Genomic DNA, 20,179 nt, shown 5'->3' on the forward strand with positions numbered 1-20,179 from the left:
CACTTGATTCATTAGCGTGATAATTACAACCAGACAACGCTGCTCGGGCAGCAAAAAGAGCGCGGGATGAGGCCACGACGACGATGATGATGATGATGATGAGAACTTGACATGTTCTTGGAAAAGTTTCCCACGAGAAGGAGCTTCAAAAACAAAGCCAAACCCACTTTGTCACGATGAGTGGGTGGGTCCTGAATAACAGAACAATAAAAACAAAAAAAAAAAAGGAGAAGAGGGCCACAAATTAGGATAGCCGACGTAGTGGATACCCTGGCAGATCCTTCGCTCCCCATGGCATAAGTTGGCTTTTGTCTGCGTTGCAAGCAGCTACGGAAAATCATGGCACCCCCCACCACACACCCCTGCAGGGGAAAGTCATGCAACTAAAGCTTAAGGTCGAAAAGCGGTCCGAAAGCGGAAAATGAAAAGGGAAAAAGTGAAATGACAAAGTCAACAGCCGCGACAACAAATTGCCGAACGACCGAAGCATGAAACTCGACTCGGATGTATCTTCAGGTACTAGCCGAGGGGACAGAGTGGAGGCTGAATGGAGGATGGCTGGCAGAGCAACTACAAAAATGGAATATCCCCTAAGCCAAATCCCCTCAATGATAATAAAGTGAATCCTTTCAGCGAGAAACGACAAACGGCAAACGACAAACGACAAACCCTTTTAATTGGACTACAAAGCAGCAAGAGGCGGAGGAGTGGCATTGCGGAATTCTTTCGCTTTAAAGCCCTGCCGGAATGGCAGGATGGCTGCTGCCTGCCTGCCTGCCTGCCTGCCACGTCTGTTGCCAAGACAATTGATTTCATCTGCCCCATAACTCATCTATAGCCCAGGACGAACCCCTTTCCCTCACGTGTGGTACCGAGTATCTATGAGTTCGATTCCGATTCCGAATTCGCGACGCATTTTCCCTTTGATTTGTGTTAAATTATACCTTATGCTCCGCTCGTGTCGAACCCGAATCTGAATCCACCCCTAGCCAGTCGCCCCCCCCCCCCCTCCCCTTCACTGTGTTCGAAATTTGTCATATTTACCCTTGTGTGCGCTAATTGCAGTTTGTTCAGTTGTGTTTGGCCCGATTCTGAGGTTAAGGCGTTGAGTATTTGCTCAGCAGATTTCTGTCGGCCTTCGACTGGTCCAGATTCCGTTCCCGTTTCAGTTGATGATCTAAATTGAAATGTAATTTACTGCACAAACAGGAAACGCCATAAGCCATTCGACAAACAGCTAAACTTTGGACCCATAGATGTCCTTACCTTTGACACACTTCCACTTTCCAACCGGGTTTTGGGTGCAAATCGATAACAAAAATGCAATCCCCGGTGGGGAAGAAGACCCAAACAATTATCACATAACAATTTCCCCTGGAGCTCAAAGCGAGCAAGATTCCCTGCTCATTTCCCCCCCCGCCCCGCCCACTCAATGTTTAATTTCCTTTCAATTTATGCTAGAAATCGGGCCAAGCCAAGCCAGGGCCAGGAGCTGAAAGCCAATTTGCCAGCCCCGATCCGGAGCTGATGATGAAGCTGTGTATTGATGAGCTGCCAACTCGTCGCTGGAGCACCGCCAGAGTGGAGATATGTGTTATGTGTGGGGATGCTTATTAGATGAAGCCTGGCCTCGACGTTCATCCTGGTCCTCATATCCTTGTCGCCGTCGCCGTCGCTGTCGTTGCACAGAGTCAAGTGGATGGGACGCATATCAATGGCGAGATATGGTAGAAGAGGAACAGCAAACAGCAGCAAGCAAAAAAATTTCGCTTCAAGTGTCAATCAGTGACAACACAGACACCCTCCTCCCACACAGACACATATAGATACACACACACACACACACACACACACACGTGTACATGCTTGCATGAGGGTGAGATGAAGCACAGACTGCTAGAAGCTAATCGATTTATGTTGTAATATTCAAAAAGTTCCCCATAAGGATCTCGAAGGACGACCTAATCCAGTGCGACTCCCCCGTGTGCCATCGTTGTTATAATTTCTGCCCCGCCCCGCCACAGCCCCCGCCACAAAGCCAGGCCAGGCCAGGATCCATCCACGTGTTTGCTGAGGTTTGGAGCCCCACCCCCAGCCACAGCCCTGTTTAGGGCCAGGAGCTTCGGGCCATGTGTGTGTGTGCGAGTCCTCGTCTGTTTATCTGCCTGCATTTGTCGCATTAAAATTGAATAAAAAATCAATCTCAATTCTAGCATAATTTGATTCCTGGCTTCGATTATCCGAGCGAGGTTTTCCCGACTCCACGAAACAGGAAAAATGGGGGGCAAAATGAAGAGAGAGAAGAGACGGAGAGAGAGAGAGAGGGAGATGCAAAGAAACCAGCAAATAAATAAGTAATAATTTGTAAGGGCCTTTGCCTGTTCAAATGGGATACTTATGTCGGATCTTTTTTTCTTTGGGCATTTACCCCCTTTCGAGTGCATTAGCAATCCACTTTCTGCTCACATCGAGACCCCTGCCCCTGCTCCCGCCCCTGCCCATGCTCCTGCTCTGGCTTAGCACCAAATACACTTGGCTCAAAGTTTATCCTTTATCCTTTTTGGAGCCACTGGAGTCACATGTGCGGGCAGAACAAAAAAAAATAAAGGAAAATCGCGGAGAGTTTTCCTTTTCTTTCCTTTCGTTTCGTTTCCTTTGGCTTCTCAAATGCCTGGCGCTTATTCCAATGCATTTAATAAAGTGTTTATTTCGGTTGCAACAAATTTGCCAGCTCAGTGCGGAAGGAAGACAATGCCAAGTGAAAACCTGTGCACGACACAAAGGAAAATTGCTTTTCCGCTACGCAGACACACACACACACGCAGGCACACAGGCACACAGGAGAGGGAAAATACTTCGCACGCTTCGTGGCAGAGGAAATATGTGGCCGGCAAAGACGCATCCAATCCTCGCCCAGACACGCCGCCTTCTCGGGCCACCTATCGAAGTTTTCCCCGATGACGTATGGCCCTGGCCCTCGCCCTGGTCGTGCCACGACTTCCCCCCGCAGATCTGGAATTACATTCGAATTCCAGTGGCAAACAGCTGACATTATAGTGCGCCTCATCCGCACGCTGCCATCTCTAGAGTCCTCTATTATTTTCGGTTTTCGGGTTAGAGAAACTTTTGCACTTCTTCCTTTATCTCTATCTCTCTCTCTCTCCTTCTCCCTCTCGTTCTCTGCATCTCCGCATAGTTTTATTTTGTTCCAAAGTTGCCTTTTACTTTTCTTTTCTTTTCCTATTTGTCTTTCGGTGGATTCAACTCCAATGGAGGCATGCGGCATGCGGCATGGGGCATGGGCGTGGACGGGGTTCAGTTTGAGTGGCACATTATTTGATGATGCTTTTCGCGATTTTTTCGCACTTGAATGCCTGATTTTTATTAGTTGAATTCTTTACGGTTTCACTGCGTTCCAGCCAGTAAAAGTTTCAGTTTCTTTGCCCACGCCCCACGCCCCTCCCTCCGCCCTCCTCCCACCACACCCACTTCCTCTTCCCTACTGAAGAGAAAACTTTCACGTTCAGAGATTTTGAAATATGGATGAAAAAGTAAGCGAGCGAGTCTTTGGGTCTCGATAATCGAAAGTTCCTTTGTGCGGCCGGGGTCCGTTGTCTGGGCAGTTGATCATTCGGTGGCAGTGGCATTTAAAGTGGATATCCTCGTGGCGGTATCTCCTCTCCTCCTCTCTCAACACTCGACAGGGCAGGCCGCGAAAAGCGCAAAAATCTCATCTGCCTGATGAAGAAATCCACACAAAACGTAAAACAAATGAAGGAATCAACGAGCGAGCAAACGAACGAGCGGAAATGAAAGTCAATTTGAATACATTACCAATTCTAATTACGATTTTCAAGTACAGCAAAGAGAGGGAGCAGGGAACGGGGAACGGGGAACAGACAAATGCGATGGCTTGAATAATATAATATTGGTTGCTGGTCCCTCCTGGCTCCACTCCCAGACGCCAGAGAAAGAAACCACGAAGCATTCAAATTGGAATTTCAAAAAAGCGAATAGACAACAAGGCGACAGACATCCGAGGGGCGGGAGGGCGACCGCTCTGGAGTGGAGCGGAGTGGCTAGCTGACCAAAAGATTAGCCCGGGGAAAGCCAGCGAGGAAAAGCTGTGAATTTTCACAGCCAGTGACAGGAAAATGGCGGCCACGAATCGTATTTGAATACATCTACTGCTCTGCTCTGCCCTGCTCTCCGGGTATCCAGACTTTGCGCAGCAACAGAAGGTTCTCCCGGGATAGAGTACCTGGCATTCGGCGGGGCTGCCGTACACGGAAAGAGGGATTCGCATTTCATTTTATTAAAAATTCAAATACTTGACGTTATCGCTTTAGACGCAGCTTAAGCCACCTGCAAGCATCAACATCGCCTCCCGTGGCCCCCAGCCAAAGCCACTAGAAGCACCAACAGAACGACTCGAGACCACCCACCGACCCACCCAATCACTTGACTCTGCCGCCCACAAACAACAAAGTTTTGGCTATGAGACTCGCTGATTATGCAGGCTGCTTTTATTCGTTCTTTCTTCGAGTTTTTCTTATGCTAGGACCAGGGCCAAGGTCTCGGTCTTGGTCCGCTCTTGGTTTGGTTCCTGCTTCTGCCTCCCCCCCCCACCCAAAGAGAGACCGAATTAGAAATGAAAATTAAGTAAATATTATAATATGTTGCCACCTGGCAGGCAGGCGGGCAGGCAGGCGGGCAGGGCTGAGGGGGAGCTCTCCCCATCTAGCCGCTTGGTTTCGGTTTCGGCTCTTGGCAAATAAATGATAAGCATTACATTTGATATTCATTATTTGATAACGTGCAATATGAAATAAAAATAAAAACGCCAACGGAAATGAAAATGTGGCCTCGGCCCCCCTGCCCCTCCCCCGACCCAGTTCCTGCCACACGGAATACGTTCTATGCGCCGGTGCCAGCCAAAGGAGGCCGTCGTTGGAGGTGGATGCCAGACAAGTTGCCGGATTAAATGTTTGCCTAAGTGAAATATGTTAAATGTTATGATATGTGCGGTATGCCCCTAGCTTGCCCCTGCCTCCCCCGTAACCCAGTTGATGCTTCTGTTTTCTTTTGGCTTGTGATTTATGAGATTAAAGTGGGTTTTCCTGGATGGTGCAGGAGCGGAGGAAGCAGTCTTGGGGAAAGAGCTAAAATAGATGAGTTTTCCTGCCTATGGCATGACTTGCAGCTGAAGGATAATTATGAAGGGTTCACCAGACAAGGCACTCTTTAGCAAGCTCTGCTCTCTCTCTGTGTAGCTCTCCCCATTTATCACATTTGCTGTCCAGACTAATTCGCTTAAAAGCATATGAATACACCGAAATGAATCCATTCAATAGCTCCCGAGCATGCAATGAGTATATCATTTTTACTTGATTTTTTTCCAGTCATCAAAAACATTCATCAAAATCTAATAAAGACAACTCTGGCGGACCCTGTATGTGGGATGGGGTTCGGATCGAAGTTGTTCGGTTCTTTACTTTTAAAAAAACTTCTCCTTCCTTTTAAAAACTATCCAAACAATGGTAAAGTCCTATAAAAGCAATGACCAAAACACACACCCGATACATCAGATACATCCGAGGCTTTCAGCGACTCCGCCGCACTCAACTTTATTGGATTTGCCGGAGATGTCTTGTCTGCTCTCCGACTCCGCGTTTGAGGCCACTGATTCAGAGCCAAACAGAGAGCTGGTGGGAAAGGCTTCAAGTGTGGGCCAAGAGCAGGCAAGGCACGGCAAGGCACGGCACGGCACGGCACGAATGGCTGGCTAAGAGGACGCGTGTGTGTTCAGTTACCGTGAAATTATGAGCACCTTTACAGCACCAACAACACGACAAACGACAACGACAACGACAACGTCAACGACAAGCTTAAGCTGCTTAAAACAAGCCATTTCCCCGTGGAGAAAGGGGTAGGGTGGCGGAGCGTGGAACGTGGTAAGCCAAGGTGATTTTTGGGTGGCAGGGTGGGTGAAAGTGAAAGTGTCAAGGATGCGGCAAGCGTTTCATAGTCAAATTAAATTGCTACCTGAACGGGGGGCAGGGCAAACCCTGCCCAAGTCTCAGTCAGAGACACAGTGAAAGGATAATGCGAGCATAAAAACATTTTTAATGAAATCGAGACGACTTCCAACGGAGACGACGACGACGACGATCCCAAACAGCCATCGTCTTAGACAGTAACAAGTGTGTTTTAATTTAAACCTTGCCTTTACCTTCCCGAAATGTGGGGGCATGGCGCATTAATTTCATATCCCGCTTGCCGCTTGAAAATTTTAATTAATTTTCAGCTTGATTGCGTTTTAAAGAGCCGCTTGGTTTATGCCTCGTCGGGGAAGGGGATCCGAAAAGGCCCTGCGGTTGCCTTGGGCCCGAGAAATTTATAGTTATTGTGGTGGAAACTGGGGGGGGGGCGCTTGGGAGGGGGTGCTGTGGTGGCGTCTGTGCCTTGTAGTTGTAGTTGGATAACCCTTTGTTTTGGTTACTTTGTGCTTTGGAGAATATTCGGTTTTCGTTTTTCGGTTTGAAATCATTCCAGACAATTTACATTTCTAGTGGTTTCTTAATTAATTTTTGATCGGTTCGGATTGGATCGGATCGTATCGTACTGGCGGAAGGACTTACCTTTGGTGGTATGCCTGTCCACGTTTGGATCCTTGAGGCCTGCAAAGACAGAGGGTAATTCGATTAGAAGCCAGCTTCTCTTCTCCGCTCTGTTCGGTTCCCATTAATCTCTGTCACTCCCTTCCGAGTGCAAGCTGTTTGTCTGTCTATCCCCATCCCCCCGCCCAAAGAGGCCGCCCACACGTTGCATTCCTCCGGGGGGCACCCATCAAATGTTAACCGAAATTAATTGCCACTAATTGCAGTTCAAAGCTGCATCGAAAAATATATCATAAATCCTGCTCCGATCTGCCAACGGAAACACTTGCAGCAAATAGCTGGAAATTGCCGAAAAAAACAAAGAAAAACAAAGAAAAGCTAAGGAAAATGTCTGCCAATTGGCCAATAAATCGCAGGAAATGAGGGGCAGAGGCAGGACAAAGGCAAGGGCGAACAAACAACGTATCGGATCGGATCGAAAGGCGCAGATAGCACCCCACCACACTGTCCTGCGGGAGGGACGAGCGAGGAGATAGGGGCCCGGTCGCGTGTCTGTGCAAACTTCTAATTAATTTCTCGCCTCAAATCTCAAATCTAAGCTTGGGGCCGGAAATGAATTTAAACTTTTAGAGCGGAAGTCAAAAGTTGCAATTTTTCTGCTGCAATTGTTTTGCAGCGAAAGGAAGTGCCCTTCCATTGCCGCTTGCCACCCGCCCGTACCGTGCCTTGTCATTGTTGCAAGCATTTATTGTTTATGCAACAAGAGCAACCCCAACCGGGGCCGGGGCCGGAAACGAACGTCGGACGGAGAGGAAGAACGGGCCAAAGAGTTGCTTAAACTAAAAGTCCCTCTGCCAGAAGTCCTGCCTCGATGCATACATCTTTGGCTTAGTCCCTTATTAATGGGCCGCTGATAAGCAGAGGCCTTCTGGAGTCCTTTCCCCCCAACCTCCTCCCGCCATGCGCCTTAAGTAGTCCCAAAGGAAGCTTTCGGTATTTTTATTTTAATTTCATTCGCCGCGACATTTAATTAATTCCCAGTTATCACCGCAAAGCAGTCGACAGCTCGGCTCTTTGTTCCCTCTCTGTGCTCTTGATGGTCTAAATGATGTCTAGCCGTTGGAGAGGAAAAAACCCACGTCCAACCGGGGATTGTGGAGGCAATGAATGCCCTGCAGAACATGTGGCAGTAGAGGAGTACCCCTGTCGGAGCTCCAAGGGTCCTATGCCCTTTGGAAAGCGTATACAAGGATAAAATTGCAGTCTTATGGGAAAATTCTCCACATGCCGCAGACATTGCGGTATTGGTACCCCAAAAACAGAGCACTTCTGATGAGCAGTAGCTGCTCGGATGGGGCACAGACGGCGATAATGCGGTTAGGGTTTAATTGCAGTCGAGCTGCTGAGGTCAGACGGCAGGAGGGAAGAGTGAGATGTGGGAAAAAGCAGCTCCAAACACTTAAAAGGGAAATTTAATACACTAAAGGAGCTTCAGTTCCAACAAACTGTTTGATTGTCACCAGAAATCACGATTCGAATGCCTAATCTCGGAGATTTGATAAACTTTTATGAACTCTGGCGATAAATATTCAGCGACACACAAAACTGTTGGAGTTTACGAGCTCTAGGCCTAACCCTCTTTCATCTCTTATCATCTCCAGCCGCACGACAACAAATCTCGCATAATTATGGCCTAGACGTCATAAAATTTGATGTTTGCATCTTGTAAATGGTCCCCGGATCGAGTTATGTAGTTGTTGGTGCGAGGGGATAGGGGGATAGGCAGTTAAGTAAATTATCACGTCATGCGGGAAGGCCTGGGGGGAGTGGAGTGGAGTCCTCCGCGCGCCGCGCCGAAAGTTTTATGACAGCTACGTGCTCATAAATTTCGATGCACTTTTCGCACTGAAACATTTGTGGGTTGAATCATTTTATTGGCCTCTAAAATTAGCCCTGGCTTTGGGCCTGCGAATGGGACTGGGATTGAGACTGGGGAAATGGATATGGAGTGCTTCTTTTCTCTTACTTGGGTTTTTGTTGCTTTAATTAGAAAAGTTGCCACGGCACTCTCTCTTGCTCTCTTCAGAGTCTGAGTGGGGTTCATTGAACTGTGGCGGGGGCTGTGTGGGGGGGCTGTGAGGGGCTCCGCCATTAGCTGCAGGTCCTTCAACAAACTTTAAATATGCATTGCCCTCCCAGGAATCAGAGGAGCCACTAGGAGCCAGTGCTGCAATCAGCTCATCTCAATGGCAATCACTTAATTCGCTGCCACTTGCTGCTCTTGGCCCCCGCCACCCACCGCCCGCCGCCCACCGTGCCACGGATCATGGACCATGGGCCCTGGGCAAACATTTTTGCTCTCTCCCTCCCTCTCCCTCTCAATTCGCACACTTGAAATATTTACGCAATCAAAATTAATGCAACTGTCATGTTTTTCCTCCCGCAGGCAGGCCAGGACTCCACTCCTCCGGCCCCCTTTCCGCTGCCCAACCCTGTCGGAATGCATTTAGCGTTAAATGCAAATACACTTTAGAACTGTAGCCGACCGCAGCCGCTGCCTCCTGGCCCTGCCCCTCCCCCTGCTCCCGCTCCTGCTGCTGGTCCTCCTCCTGGCTGATGGACACGTTTAAATTTAAACAGTAAAACCAAACTCATTACCAACAACAAGCGCAGGAGCGGACCGGCCAGCGAGCGGGCATTGGGCGCCTGACTTCCGTCATTCCCAAGAGATTGGAGGACCTTCTCGCAGGACTCTCTCTGTTTGTGTGCTCTCAAGAACAAAAAAGGACACTATTGCGGAGAGGTGGATGCTCTTACGAGTCCGCTCCTGGACCGGGGGTGAGCGACATCGTTGAAATTACCAAAATGTCCTTTTGCGCAATTTTGTGGACATTGGAAATCGCTTTGATTGAACCGCATGCCCGGACGGGCAGACAACAAATACAGTACAGTCGCCCCGTCCAGGGGACACTGGACAATGGCCACACATAAAACAAACACGTTGCCCAATCCCACTCCGCTCCCCGCTCACCCTTCTCTCACTCGCACTCGCACTCGCACTCCCTGCCCCATCTGGATGCACGGAACAACTCCGAAATCCACTTGAACATTGCAGCTGCAAATGCGCTTCGTTGCACTTACAATGCACATCAGAGAGTGTGGGGGGTGGGGGGGGCAAGGGATTGGGTGATTGGGGGCTTGGGGGCTGGCTGCTGGGGAGCCACAGGATATCCAGAGTCTGTAAATTGTCCAGCGAATGCGGATTGGGAATTGGTTTTATGTCGCTTGCGCCTCAATGGAGATGCATTTTACACTGCCCTGCTAATCTCCGAGTGGGGCGAAAGCGAAAGCGGCCCCCCCTCCCCACTCCCCACTCCCACCTCTCTCTCTCTCTCTCTCTAGAGCTCGTCCCCGAGCAGTTGACTTTGAAAATCAATTAACAACATCAAACAGAGGCCGGATGCTGACGTGGACAGCTGTCGGCCGGCCTACTCCTACTCTCCCGATCGGAGTCCTCCCGGCCTCCTCCCTGGGAAAGTGCGTAAATTGCAACTGTAAATCAAATATGACAACGCGAACGAGCGCCGGCAAAATCTGCATGTGTGTCAGTCACATTAATTGTCCACGCCCCCAGCGGCAGTGGCGGTGGCAGGGGCAGTGGCGGTGGCAGGGGCAGATCGGGGTTCGGTTTGCATTTTACGAGCACGAGTACGAGTACGAGTATTGTTGTGTTAATGAGTGTGCATAGGCAGCATCGATGGATGGCAATTTGCGCTGATGTGACACAAAAATGTGTTACCCCCGGTCGAGGCGGTGGCGGGGGCGGAGGCGCTGGCGGTGGCGGAAATTAAATTAATTGTATAGAAAAGTTGCTAAAAATATAGAATATTAATTGGATATTAATGGCGTACATGATAAATGCCTGATGGGAAAGCAGCTCCCCGGGAAACTGTCCATCGAATTCCATTTCAATATAAGCAAAGAAATCTCCTGATTGGATATACAGGAATCCTCTATAGCTGGAGACCGAGAATGCAAGCACAAAATACAGAGAGCACATTTTGGCAAGAAAATCTGACCAAATCTTTTCTTCCTTTCTGCATTCGACTATTCAGAATTGGCTTTCCTGTTCCTCTTCCTTTTTTGAATAGTTCCTGCCGCAAAACCATTTTTAAACCCATCCCAGGGGATCTTTCCTATGCTAACACGATCTTTCCTCACGCTAGTGCCACAAAATCTTAATTATTTATTCATTTAAATAATAAATTCTGAAAAAATAAAGTTTTTGTGGAACAAAATTTATTGTCGTTTGGTGCAAATTACTGACAAAAAGAGAGTGCCACCGGCCATTATTTGAGATTTAAGCGTGGCCCTTTTCTGCTGATCAAGAATGATCCAGCGGCATTCCATTCGTGTGGGTTCCTTCTTAGCCTGGTTAGAATTTCGAGGCAATCGGGATACCCCCTTCAAGGGTAGCATAATGAATGCAACATTTCAATTTGTCTGCAGAGCTGCGACGTGAAGACAAACAGAGGGCGAAAGACAAACAAACGGCGAAGGAGAAGCACAGAAAAGCTTTTAAATATAAAGTTGACATACGTATATATATATATGTATATATGTATATTGCCTGCTGCTTGTTAACTTTTTCACGATATTGATGCAATGTCAATCGGGCGATCAATAAAGCAGAGGAGCCACAGCAGCCTCGTCGCTCTAATTTCGCTCTTTTTTCCCCCATCAAATGCAAATTGATGACGCAATTGAGACATAAACTTGGGGGGTTGATTGGGGAGAGGGCGAGGGAGATGGAGATGGAGAGGAGAGGAGAGAGCTGCTTTATTGCCCCCCATTTTATTTCAATATTTGTCAGTGTATTCCTTGCTCGATATTTGCGTCTCTCGCTTATGTTTATTAAATATTTATCCTGCGACATTTATTTGAACATTTATGCACAAAGTGAGCTCCGATGCGGGGCCAGGATTTATGGACATTTGATGTCGAAATGATGCGGACTGACCTTGTTATATTGGGTGCTTCTACGGGCGGATTGGGGGGTTGTCTCCTCTCCAATATGCAAAGCCATGTAGCTGGAGCTCTCCACTGCGTATACTTGATATGCAATCTCTGCACGCCTTCGTCGTGTTTTGCATATTGTTTATTTCTTTTCCAGTTTCTGTTTCTGTTTCTATTTTTGCTTCTGGCTCTGCTTCTACTTCTGTTTCAGCCTGTGTTTTTTATACCCTTGCAATGGTTTCCATGAATTTTGACTATATTTTGGCCTCCTTTGGTATCGATCCGTACGTCCAATGGCAACGATGGATCTACAAGAGTATCAACACAATCGACCCAGAGGTCATGCTTTTGCTGTCTTTTGGATATGCAATCGGCAGAGACACTGGCTGCCTGCTCTCTGCCTCTGTTGACCTTTTGGAGGCTCCTCGCATCCGTATCCATATCGAATTCATTTCCCAGTTACAATATTTAATTTGCTCTTACACAAATTGTTGCCATTTACGTTTTGTTCTATGCAAATTTTCTCAGCTGTGCCTGTATCTGTGTCTGTGTCTGTGTCCCGTCCCCTCGGACACGCACTCTTTTTGTCGGCTGAACAACATGCCACTACTCTGCTCTCCTCTGCTCTGCTCTGCTCTGCTCTCCTCTTCACTCCATAAATATATGTAGTATATTTTAAATTGAAATTTTAAGTAAATACGAGAGTAAAGTAAATTGGTTTGTGTACACCGTACTCCATAAAAAGCTGAAAATTCGTTTATTTTGCGATTTCGTTTTTGTTAAATTTCTTTTGCCGCACTTTAAATCGCATGCAATTTAGGTGGAATTTTTTCAATTTGTTTTCCTTCACTTTCCCTAATCGACGAATCGAGAACTTTACAATTTATGACTCTCCGCCTGGCTCTGGCTGAAGAAAACCAAGTTCCCAAACAAAGTTGCCCCTCAAGTCGGGAATTTATGCCAAACGAGGCCCCTCGTTTCCCCCCTCAAGCGGGGGATGTCGGTCGGTGCCGAAACTATCTGACTTGTGAGGGCTTGTGTTCGGTGTCGACTTAATTTCCACAGGACCAGGAGCAGGCTGCAACACGCATAAACACAGGGGCACAGGGGCACAGGGGCACAGGAGAGCCGGAAACAGCGATCAATTGTCGGATTGTTGGCTGGGAGAACCGGAAGCACAACAGGAAGGTGGGAGGAGCAGTAGCAGGCGCCCAACATATTGTGCAGGTGGAAAATTTATAATTTGCGAAATTGCCACACGCACGCATGTTGGCAGCATGTTAAATGGACAGCCGAGGTCCTGCTGCTGGTCCTGGGCCTAGTCCTGGCCGTGGCCCCCACTCCTGCTGCCTTAAATTATGTTAACCTCAAACGAGACGGGACGATCCCGGGCCCTGCGACCCAGCCCGACCCGGACCTGGACCTGGACCTGGTCCTAGACACCGACCCGTATCCAGAGTTCGATTTAAGGCCTCGTTTATTTTGCCATCCACGCAGCAGAGGTGGAACGGAACAGGAGCGGGAGTCAGAGCCAGAGCTCGTCTGGTTCGTTGGTTGCATGTTGCAAAAGTTGTTGCCGTTGCACAACCGCATGCCACAACATGCAGTACTGGACGGCAGGGCTGTGGGAGGGCAGGGTGACCTGTGCTGGTGGTGGTGGCGGCGGGGCGGGTTGCTGTGTGGGGCTGGAGCGATTCGGTGGCGTCTGACATGCCCCACTTGGCAATTGCCAAAACTATTTGTTTGCATATTTAGACCAGGCCAAAGAAGAGAGCCAACAAGCCATGTTGTTGTGAAGTCATGTTAACTGTGAAATATGCGCATTTAAATGTGAATGAAAGCGGGGTAGCGGGGAGGCGGGAGGGGGTAGGCACCTGGAGGCATATTGATTGCAGGGCGCACACCCGTGTGCACTTTTGTGCGGCTGTCTATCTGCTGCTCGGCTGGAAGAAGCACTCCAGATCAAAGCTCATCTCTCCAGACGTAATTAAGCCATTTGCTGCACGTTTTTCCAATTCAAAAAAAAAAATGTATACTCTCCGGCCTCCCCCACCCCAGCCCCTCCCAGGCACAGCGTCTTCTTCTTATCGCCGCCTGCCACATCGAATGGGCCGCAAAATGCAAACGAAGTCGAAGAAATCCCCCATTTAAACCGTCGAATGGGGGAGAAATATGAATTGCGCCAAATAACAAGTCAAAATTTCATCCCCCCCGAAGGCCGCGACGTACCCCTCAGAGGGGAGGGGGGCGCAGGGTGGACAGGGTGCCCGTTGGGCATGGAATTCGTGGAAAAATCACGCGCGCTTATCTGGCGCGGCCGTAACCTTAACCAAACCCACGCAATTAACGCCCATTGGGGGCTGTCAGTATGAAAAATGAGCCAAGGGGCGGGGCACCCACAGAGGAATACCCCATTCCATTCCAGGGCGTTCGGGATGGGGGAGGGGCGAGTGTGCCCATTCTTGAGCAATTGTGAAATGATTTGCAAGGACGACGAGGCCAAAGAAATCGAATTCTACTCGACTCCTTCGATGGCTACAAATTTTAATTGCTTCAGCGATAGCGGAGGAGGACTCGGGGCGTGGCAGGACGCACAGGACTCGAGGCAGGCAGGCAGGCGGCTGCGTCTTGGCAATACGAATCGCATTGATAAGAGAGTCACGTTCTGTTGCCAGCCGTTGCTGGGGCTGTGGCTGGGGCTGGTGGGAGTGGCAAAGACAATGTTGTTGCTGTCTTCATTATCAATGACAGGAACAAACGGAAAAGAGAGGGGGCGGGTCGGTGGGGAAGGGCTGCAAACAATGGTTACTCTTTTATTGCCTGTGCCTCAGAGTAAAATTGATAAGATGCTGAAAATGACTTGGAAAACAATAAACGTGGGCATGAAACGAATAAAACGAATAAAGCGAACGAAGGAACGTACATTTTTGTTCAGTTAACAGTGAAATGAATGGATAGATAGGCGGTGTCTGGCTGGCTGGCTGTATCTGCTCCCCCTACCCCCCCGCCAGGAGTGGTGCATAAACAGAACGTTTGCCACATTTTAATGAGTGTTTTTTGGGGGAGTCACTGACTCATTGATAGGTTCCACCACACCCCCCACTCGACTGCCGGAGAGGTGCAAACTTTTGTCCCCGAAAAAACAATTTCAAGTATTCCAAAGAGCAAAACTTTTCCCCAAAAGATACTCGTAACTGGGTAAGGACTCGGTTAACCCAGGAGTCCCCTAGCTGAGGCTGAAATATGAGCTGCATCAGGGCTACCCCCCCCATGGCCTCTCTTTAAGTCTGACCCATTTGCCCAGTCAGCCAAAAAATCGGGGGAGACGCCCCCCAATCGGTGCTAATTTCAAGAGCCAAGAGCTTGAGAGTCGTTTAATAAAATTTCATTCCTGCCCGTGAGGAAAGACAACAAAAGTCGCGCATCAAAGTCCTGGCCAGAGTCCGTTCCAAGAGCTGCAACAAAATTTTATGAAATACTCGCAATCGCACTCGCTTTCATTGTTGGAGCTGTGGAGCACACATTTTATGTGTGTGTGTGTGTGTGTGTGCTGGAGGCTATAAAATTTTAGCGCTAGCAAAAGTCTCCAAAGAGCTTCTGCCTTCTGCCCTCTCCCCTCTCCGCTGTCTGCTGGCTCGCCTTTGGCTAATAATACCAGGGCATTTACACCTTTATGGGGCGTACTTAGAAGCGTTTATTTATGCTAATGGCGGCGGGGGCGGGGGCGGGGGGCAGGCAGTGGTGCTTGCCGCTAATTCTACCCCGAAGCACTGTAAAAGCATTGAAAGCCAAACAACAAGGGATACTGAGCTTAAGATTGGAGCAGGTAAACTTCCAAGGATGTGCAATGTAAGTATATTTCATCACACAGGACCCGAAAGTTCGAGCAGCTCTTGACCTCCCCATCCCGCATCCCCCACCAGCCGTGCCACCGTGCCACCACCACCTAGCCAACATCCAACGAACGACTCTTTCGTGCTTCACATTCCTGTCTCGAATGTGTTTGTAATTTCCCTAGAGTGTGTTTGACTTTGACGACTTAAGTTGTAAAACTTTAACATTATCATTTTCACTACGAGACGGTACGATGGGGCGATGGAGCGACGACGAGCAGGCGGCCATCCTGCTGGAGATCCTGGCAGCATGTGTGTGCTTCAGATGTTTGTCCTCTGGCCAGACAGACATTTTGATGATGTTGACCTTCGCTACTTTTACTTTCATCCTCCGCAGAGCCAGCCGCCGCCCAAGGAGCTCTCTTCGGCTGCTTCTTTTAAACTTTCCTGCGACCCCAGGACACTGTTGACATATCGCATTACAAGCGAGGAGCATGCTCGAGAGAGAGAGAAAGTTCAGGGAGCCAGGCCAGGACAGGCCAGGCCAGGTCGGGCCTCCTCTGGTCTCTGGTCTTGGCCTTGGCTCGTATTACCAAATCCCAAACCGATATTTTGGTGGATTCCTTCTCGTATGTGTCAATTAGTTCAATCAGAAGGCGAACACACATCAACCGCATGTGCCACCCCCTGGCGTAGCAACCCCCAGTCCTCGCACCCACCCCTGAGCTCTCATTTTAAAGGTTTTCCCGGCTCGCGTCCGCTGTTTTCCACCAACGAATGGAACAAAAAAATATACAATCAGCAAAGGAAACAAGGTAAACCAAAGCAAACCAGCCACCCTCCGCCCCACAGTTTTTTAAAAAATTATATCAATTAGTTTGATGTATTGTGCGTGTGTGTGGGTCGTGGGTCGTGAGTCAGGGTCCCAGGGCCCAGGTCCCTGCAAAATGACGCCTGGGTGAAAAATTTGGGCAACAGCTTAGGTAAATACCCGTAGATGAACTCGTCTCGGGTTTCGTGTTCTGTATGTACATTTCGAAATGGAAAAGTTGAAGGATATTGATTCGCACTGGATGGCAGGGGCGTTCAAAAGGCTGCCGCTGGCGGCCAACCACTTGGCTGGCTCTTAGACAGTGTTGCAGTTAACCCTCAACAGATTGATCATCTAAAACGCACATAAAAACCCATCACAAAGGATCCGTATATAGATAGCACACTTCCAATCTTCTCCCTGTTTCGTGTCAAAAACAACCTAAAGGATCAACAAAAAAGTGGGACAAATACCCAAAAATGTATGGAGTGTCCGCTTAAAGGTGTATTTGAAAGAAAGAGAACGATATGATATCTTGGTAGAGCCCTATCTATCCCCTATCTGTAGAAGCTCGCAAACATTTCTTTGTTTTTAATTGATTTATTCATTAATTTATAATTATCTTCGAACCAGCGATAGAAAGGAAAAGTATACAGTTTTACAGATCTAGATAAATACCATATTTATATACCCTAAATGGTTCAGGTTCCACCTACAGAAAGGTAAGCGAATATATATATATATTATACGCAATGCCTGTATTTTCATCGAACAAATGAACCTTCGAATGTGTCTTTTTCCTTCACGATCTGCTGTTCTTTCTTCAGACATCCCGACTTTGCCCCAATCACCTCTCCCACGAACATTTCTTGGGCTTTGTTTGGAATTCTCATTTGAATCTTATCTCACATTCAATCCAGTCCCGAGCAAAACTGTTTTCATCGTCAGAGCGAACCAGTTTTTTTTCTCACACATTGAATCAATTTTCCCCGTTTTGCTCCGCTTTCCATAAATGTTAACCTGATATTTAGCTCTTACGGCTTATCGCAAACGATTTCCGCGTGCGCCGTAAATTATAATCAAATTGGGAGAGAGTCAAGCTGATTTATGCATTTCCTATAAGTATGGCCAGCCAGCCAGGCAGCCCGTGCAGATCCCTCACTTGTGCTCAACACGGGCATAACAACCCCCAGCCCCCGCCCGAAAAGCCAAAAGGTAAACACGTCAGGAGCGGCGCTCGGCCCGGCTCACCCTTTGACACGCGTCCCAGGTCCAGGTCCGGGTCCGGGTCCGGGTCTGGGTCCGGGTCCTGGTCCTGGCACTCACAAAGACATAATCAGCTCGATTTCGTAAATCTCGACAAGCTGCTTATCTGATGAAATGTGAGCGGAGTTGCAAGGATCTCCGTCCATGATTAACATCTTTCGCTCATGTTCACAGAGCAGACTTCCGGCCTGGGCAGGGGCTGGGCCGTTGCATGGGCCTGTCCTGTCAGGATGACAGCGAGGGCGTCAGAAGGAAACGTGCTGAACCACTCTAAGTACAGTAAGGCCCGACGCGTGCTCCTGTCACACTCGCAGAGGCAGTTGGGGCAGAGAGACAGGGATCTCCGCACTGATTGGCATCGGAAATTGAAGTGTTTTTATTAATTCCAAAGTCGACTTTTTGCACTGTCTTCGATGGTATTGCGAATGTTTCATTTCTGGTCAAGTTCGATCCGGCCCGTGGCCCCGGCGGGGGTGGAGGGTATTTCCGCTGCTTTGTTTCGTTTCTGTGGCCATAATTGAAATTCATCGCTGGCAGATTTCGTTGCCAAATTGATTGACAGCCGAGCGCGTGGAGAGATTGACGCTTATTGAATTGACTCATCCACTGATCATCCATCCATCCACCCATCCGCCCATCCAGAGGGTGGCAGCACTCAAAATCTGACGCAGCAACTGTTGCACCAACTCGTGTGGAAGAAGCGGAAGGAAAGAGCGTTTTGGCAGTGGGAGAAACGACGAGTATAACTCGCTTTTGACTCTGTTGTCACTCCAAAATACCTCACACTCTATCCAAATTCTCAGCTCTCAGACACTCTCGAACTACATAAATTCATAGGAAATGCCTCCCAGCCTCAAGCACCGCGATGTGGCCCAGTTTCTGAGCAAGATTCGTGACTTTCTCCTGGGCCGCAGACACAAGACGGCCCACCGCTTCGCGGACACGATATCGCCGCGCACTCAGCCCCAGCCGGACATTCCGTCCGGCCCGTTTCGACGTCTGTTCGGCAACTATTACTACACGAGGGATGCACGGAGCGCCGTGAAGCCGACCATCGATGTTGTCCAGCAGCGAAGGGACATGCTGGCAGCCAAGGTAAAGGCCAAGGCTGCGGCCAAAGCGGCGGCCGAGGCACCCAAGGCAGCGCCAGCACAGCCGGGAGGTAAGCCTCCGCCACCCACACCCACACCCCCACCACCGAAGCCCCCAAGCCCACCAAAGGCAGGTGGCGATTCCGATTCCGGGTTCAAGACCCCTCCCACACCCGGAAAGAAGCATGCCTGGGACAGATCGGCAAACTATAGAAATTCCTGCTGAAATCTAATTGAGTCCCCGCCCCCACTCGGACTCAATTACGGAATCTTAGGCGCTGGGGGAGACGGAATCGACGGAATCGACCTGACAATCGGCTCACAATGCGGCGGGTCATAAAAAATGTAAATCTAATTAAATGTCCGCTCTGGAAAATCATTTATTGCACCTGCATGAAAATTTAATTAAGCGCACACACAATTATCGGACGAAGAGGCGGACAGGCGGACAGGCGGACAGGCGGAGGGACAGTGAGGGCCAAAAGGGTACGGACGGACGGACGGACGTAAAGCCATAACAATAAATATGCGAACTTAATAACATTTAATGCCATCAAAATGTATATTTACAATTTAAAGCGAGGCAATTTGCTGGACGTTGAGTGGATTATGGGAAATTGTTAATGATGATTTCAGGTCGATTGTTAATTGTCGTCTGTCGTCTGTCGACTGTCGTCTGGGAGGCTGCGAAATTTATGCTGATGACTTTCGCCCATCGATTTATTGATTGAAGTTTTGATCCCTTCTCTCAGTCGAGGCCATGCCGCCATCATTCAAACAGAAAAGAAAACATAATCAGATTTTGGGTGTTATGCAAAAAAAAGAAGGAAAAAGAAAAAGAAATATCCCTCGCTCAATTTACGAGTATTGAAATTACCCTTATACTCGAGAAGAGCCCAGAGAGACCCAGATCGAAACGGAGGGTTGACTTGGCCCGTTCCCTCCTGCCCCTGCCCCCTGCCCCCTGCCCCCAGCCCCGTTTCCCGCAGCTGGAGTGTCAGATTGAAAAAGGGTGTCAATTGCCTGGAAACTCATTGGCAATGGGGGTGGGGAGGGGGATGGGGGGGGGGCTGTCAAGTCAACATGTTGCCGGGCTCTTCATCCGCCAGCAGCCAGGCAGCCAGCAGTTGGCGAAATATGAGACTGTAGCACACTTTTCTGCGTCTCTTATCCGCATTTCATATTTCAAGTATACACGCGTGTGTGTGTGTGTGTGTGTGTGGCAGGATGTGCGTGGGTGCTTGAGCTGATTTGTGTTATTACCTCATATGAATAGTATGAATACTCTGGCCAATTTATGTATGGCACTCCGTTCTGGTCAAGATTGGCAATCAGAAATGCTAATTCCTTGGCTACAATTACGCCCAAGTGGCCAGGGGGACAGGCCGGGGGGAACCACTTTAAAAAATAAATATTCAAAAACACACAAAACTGATGCCCGCAAAGCAAACACTTTCGCAGCACCCTTTCAACCCACCCCTCGCCCGGTGCCCTAGTAGTCGCCGAAAAATTGCTTGGAATATGGCGACAGCTGTGCCGCGG

The 20,179-nt window shown here is 48.9% G+C and overlaps 2 protein-coding genes across 2 annotated transcripts in view; one reads left to right on the top strand and one right to left on the bottom strand.

The window, feature by feature from the left end:
• Nucleotides 1-20,179, bottom strand: part of LOC108165365 (putative uncharacterized protein DDB_G0282129) — a 57,528-nt gene that overhangs the window by 12,701 nt on the left and 24,648 nt on the right. The window contains exon 3 of the mRNA XM_033387641.1: nucleotides 6,642-6,680. Coding sequence (XP_033243532.1) covers nucleotides 6,642-6,680 — 39 coding nt within the window. The remainder of the gene's footprint in view (nucleotides 1-6,641; nucleotides 6,681-20,179) is intronic.
• Nucleotides 18,302-19,183, top strand: LOC108153771 (NADH dehydrogenase [ubiquinone] 1 alpha subcomplex subunit 7). The gene has a single exon (XM_017283909.2). It carries the CDS (start codon nucleotides 18,387-18,389, stop codon nucleotides 18,861-18,863), a length of 477 nt encoding a protein of 158 aa, XP_017139398.1. The 5' UTR covers nucleotides 18,302-18,386; the 3' UTR covers nucleotides 18,864-19,183.

Source organism: Drosophila miranda, chromosome XR (genome assembly GCF_003369915.1).
Source record: "Drosophila miranda strain MSH22 chromosome XR, D.miranda_PacBio2.1, whole genome shotgun sequence".
NCBI lineage: Eukaryota > Metazoa > Arthropoda > Insecta > Diptera > Drosophilidae > Drosophila > Drosophila miranda.

Excerpts from the sequence above, each read along its gene's own strand:
- LOC108153771 (XM_017283909.2), top strand. The coding sequence starts at position 18,387 with ATGCCTCCCAGCCTCAAGCACCGCGATGTGGCCCAGTTTCTGAGCAAG.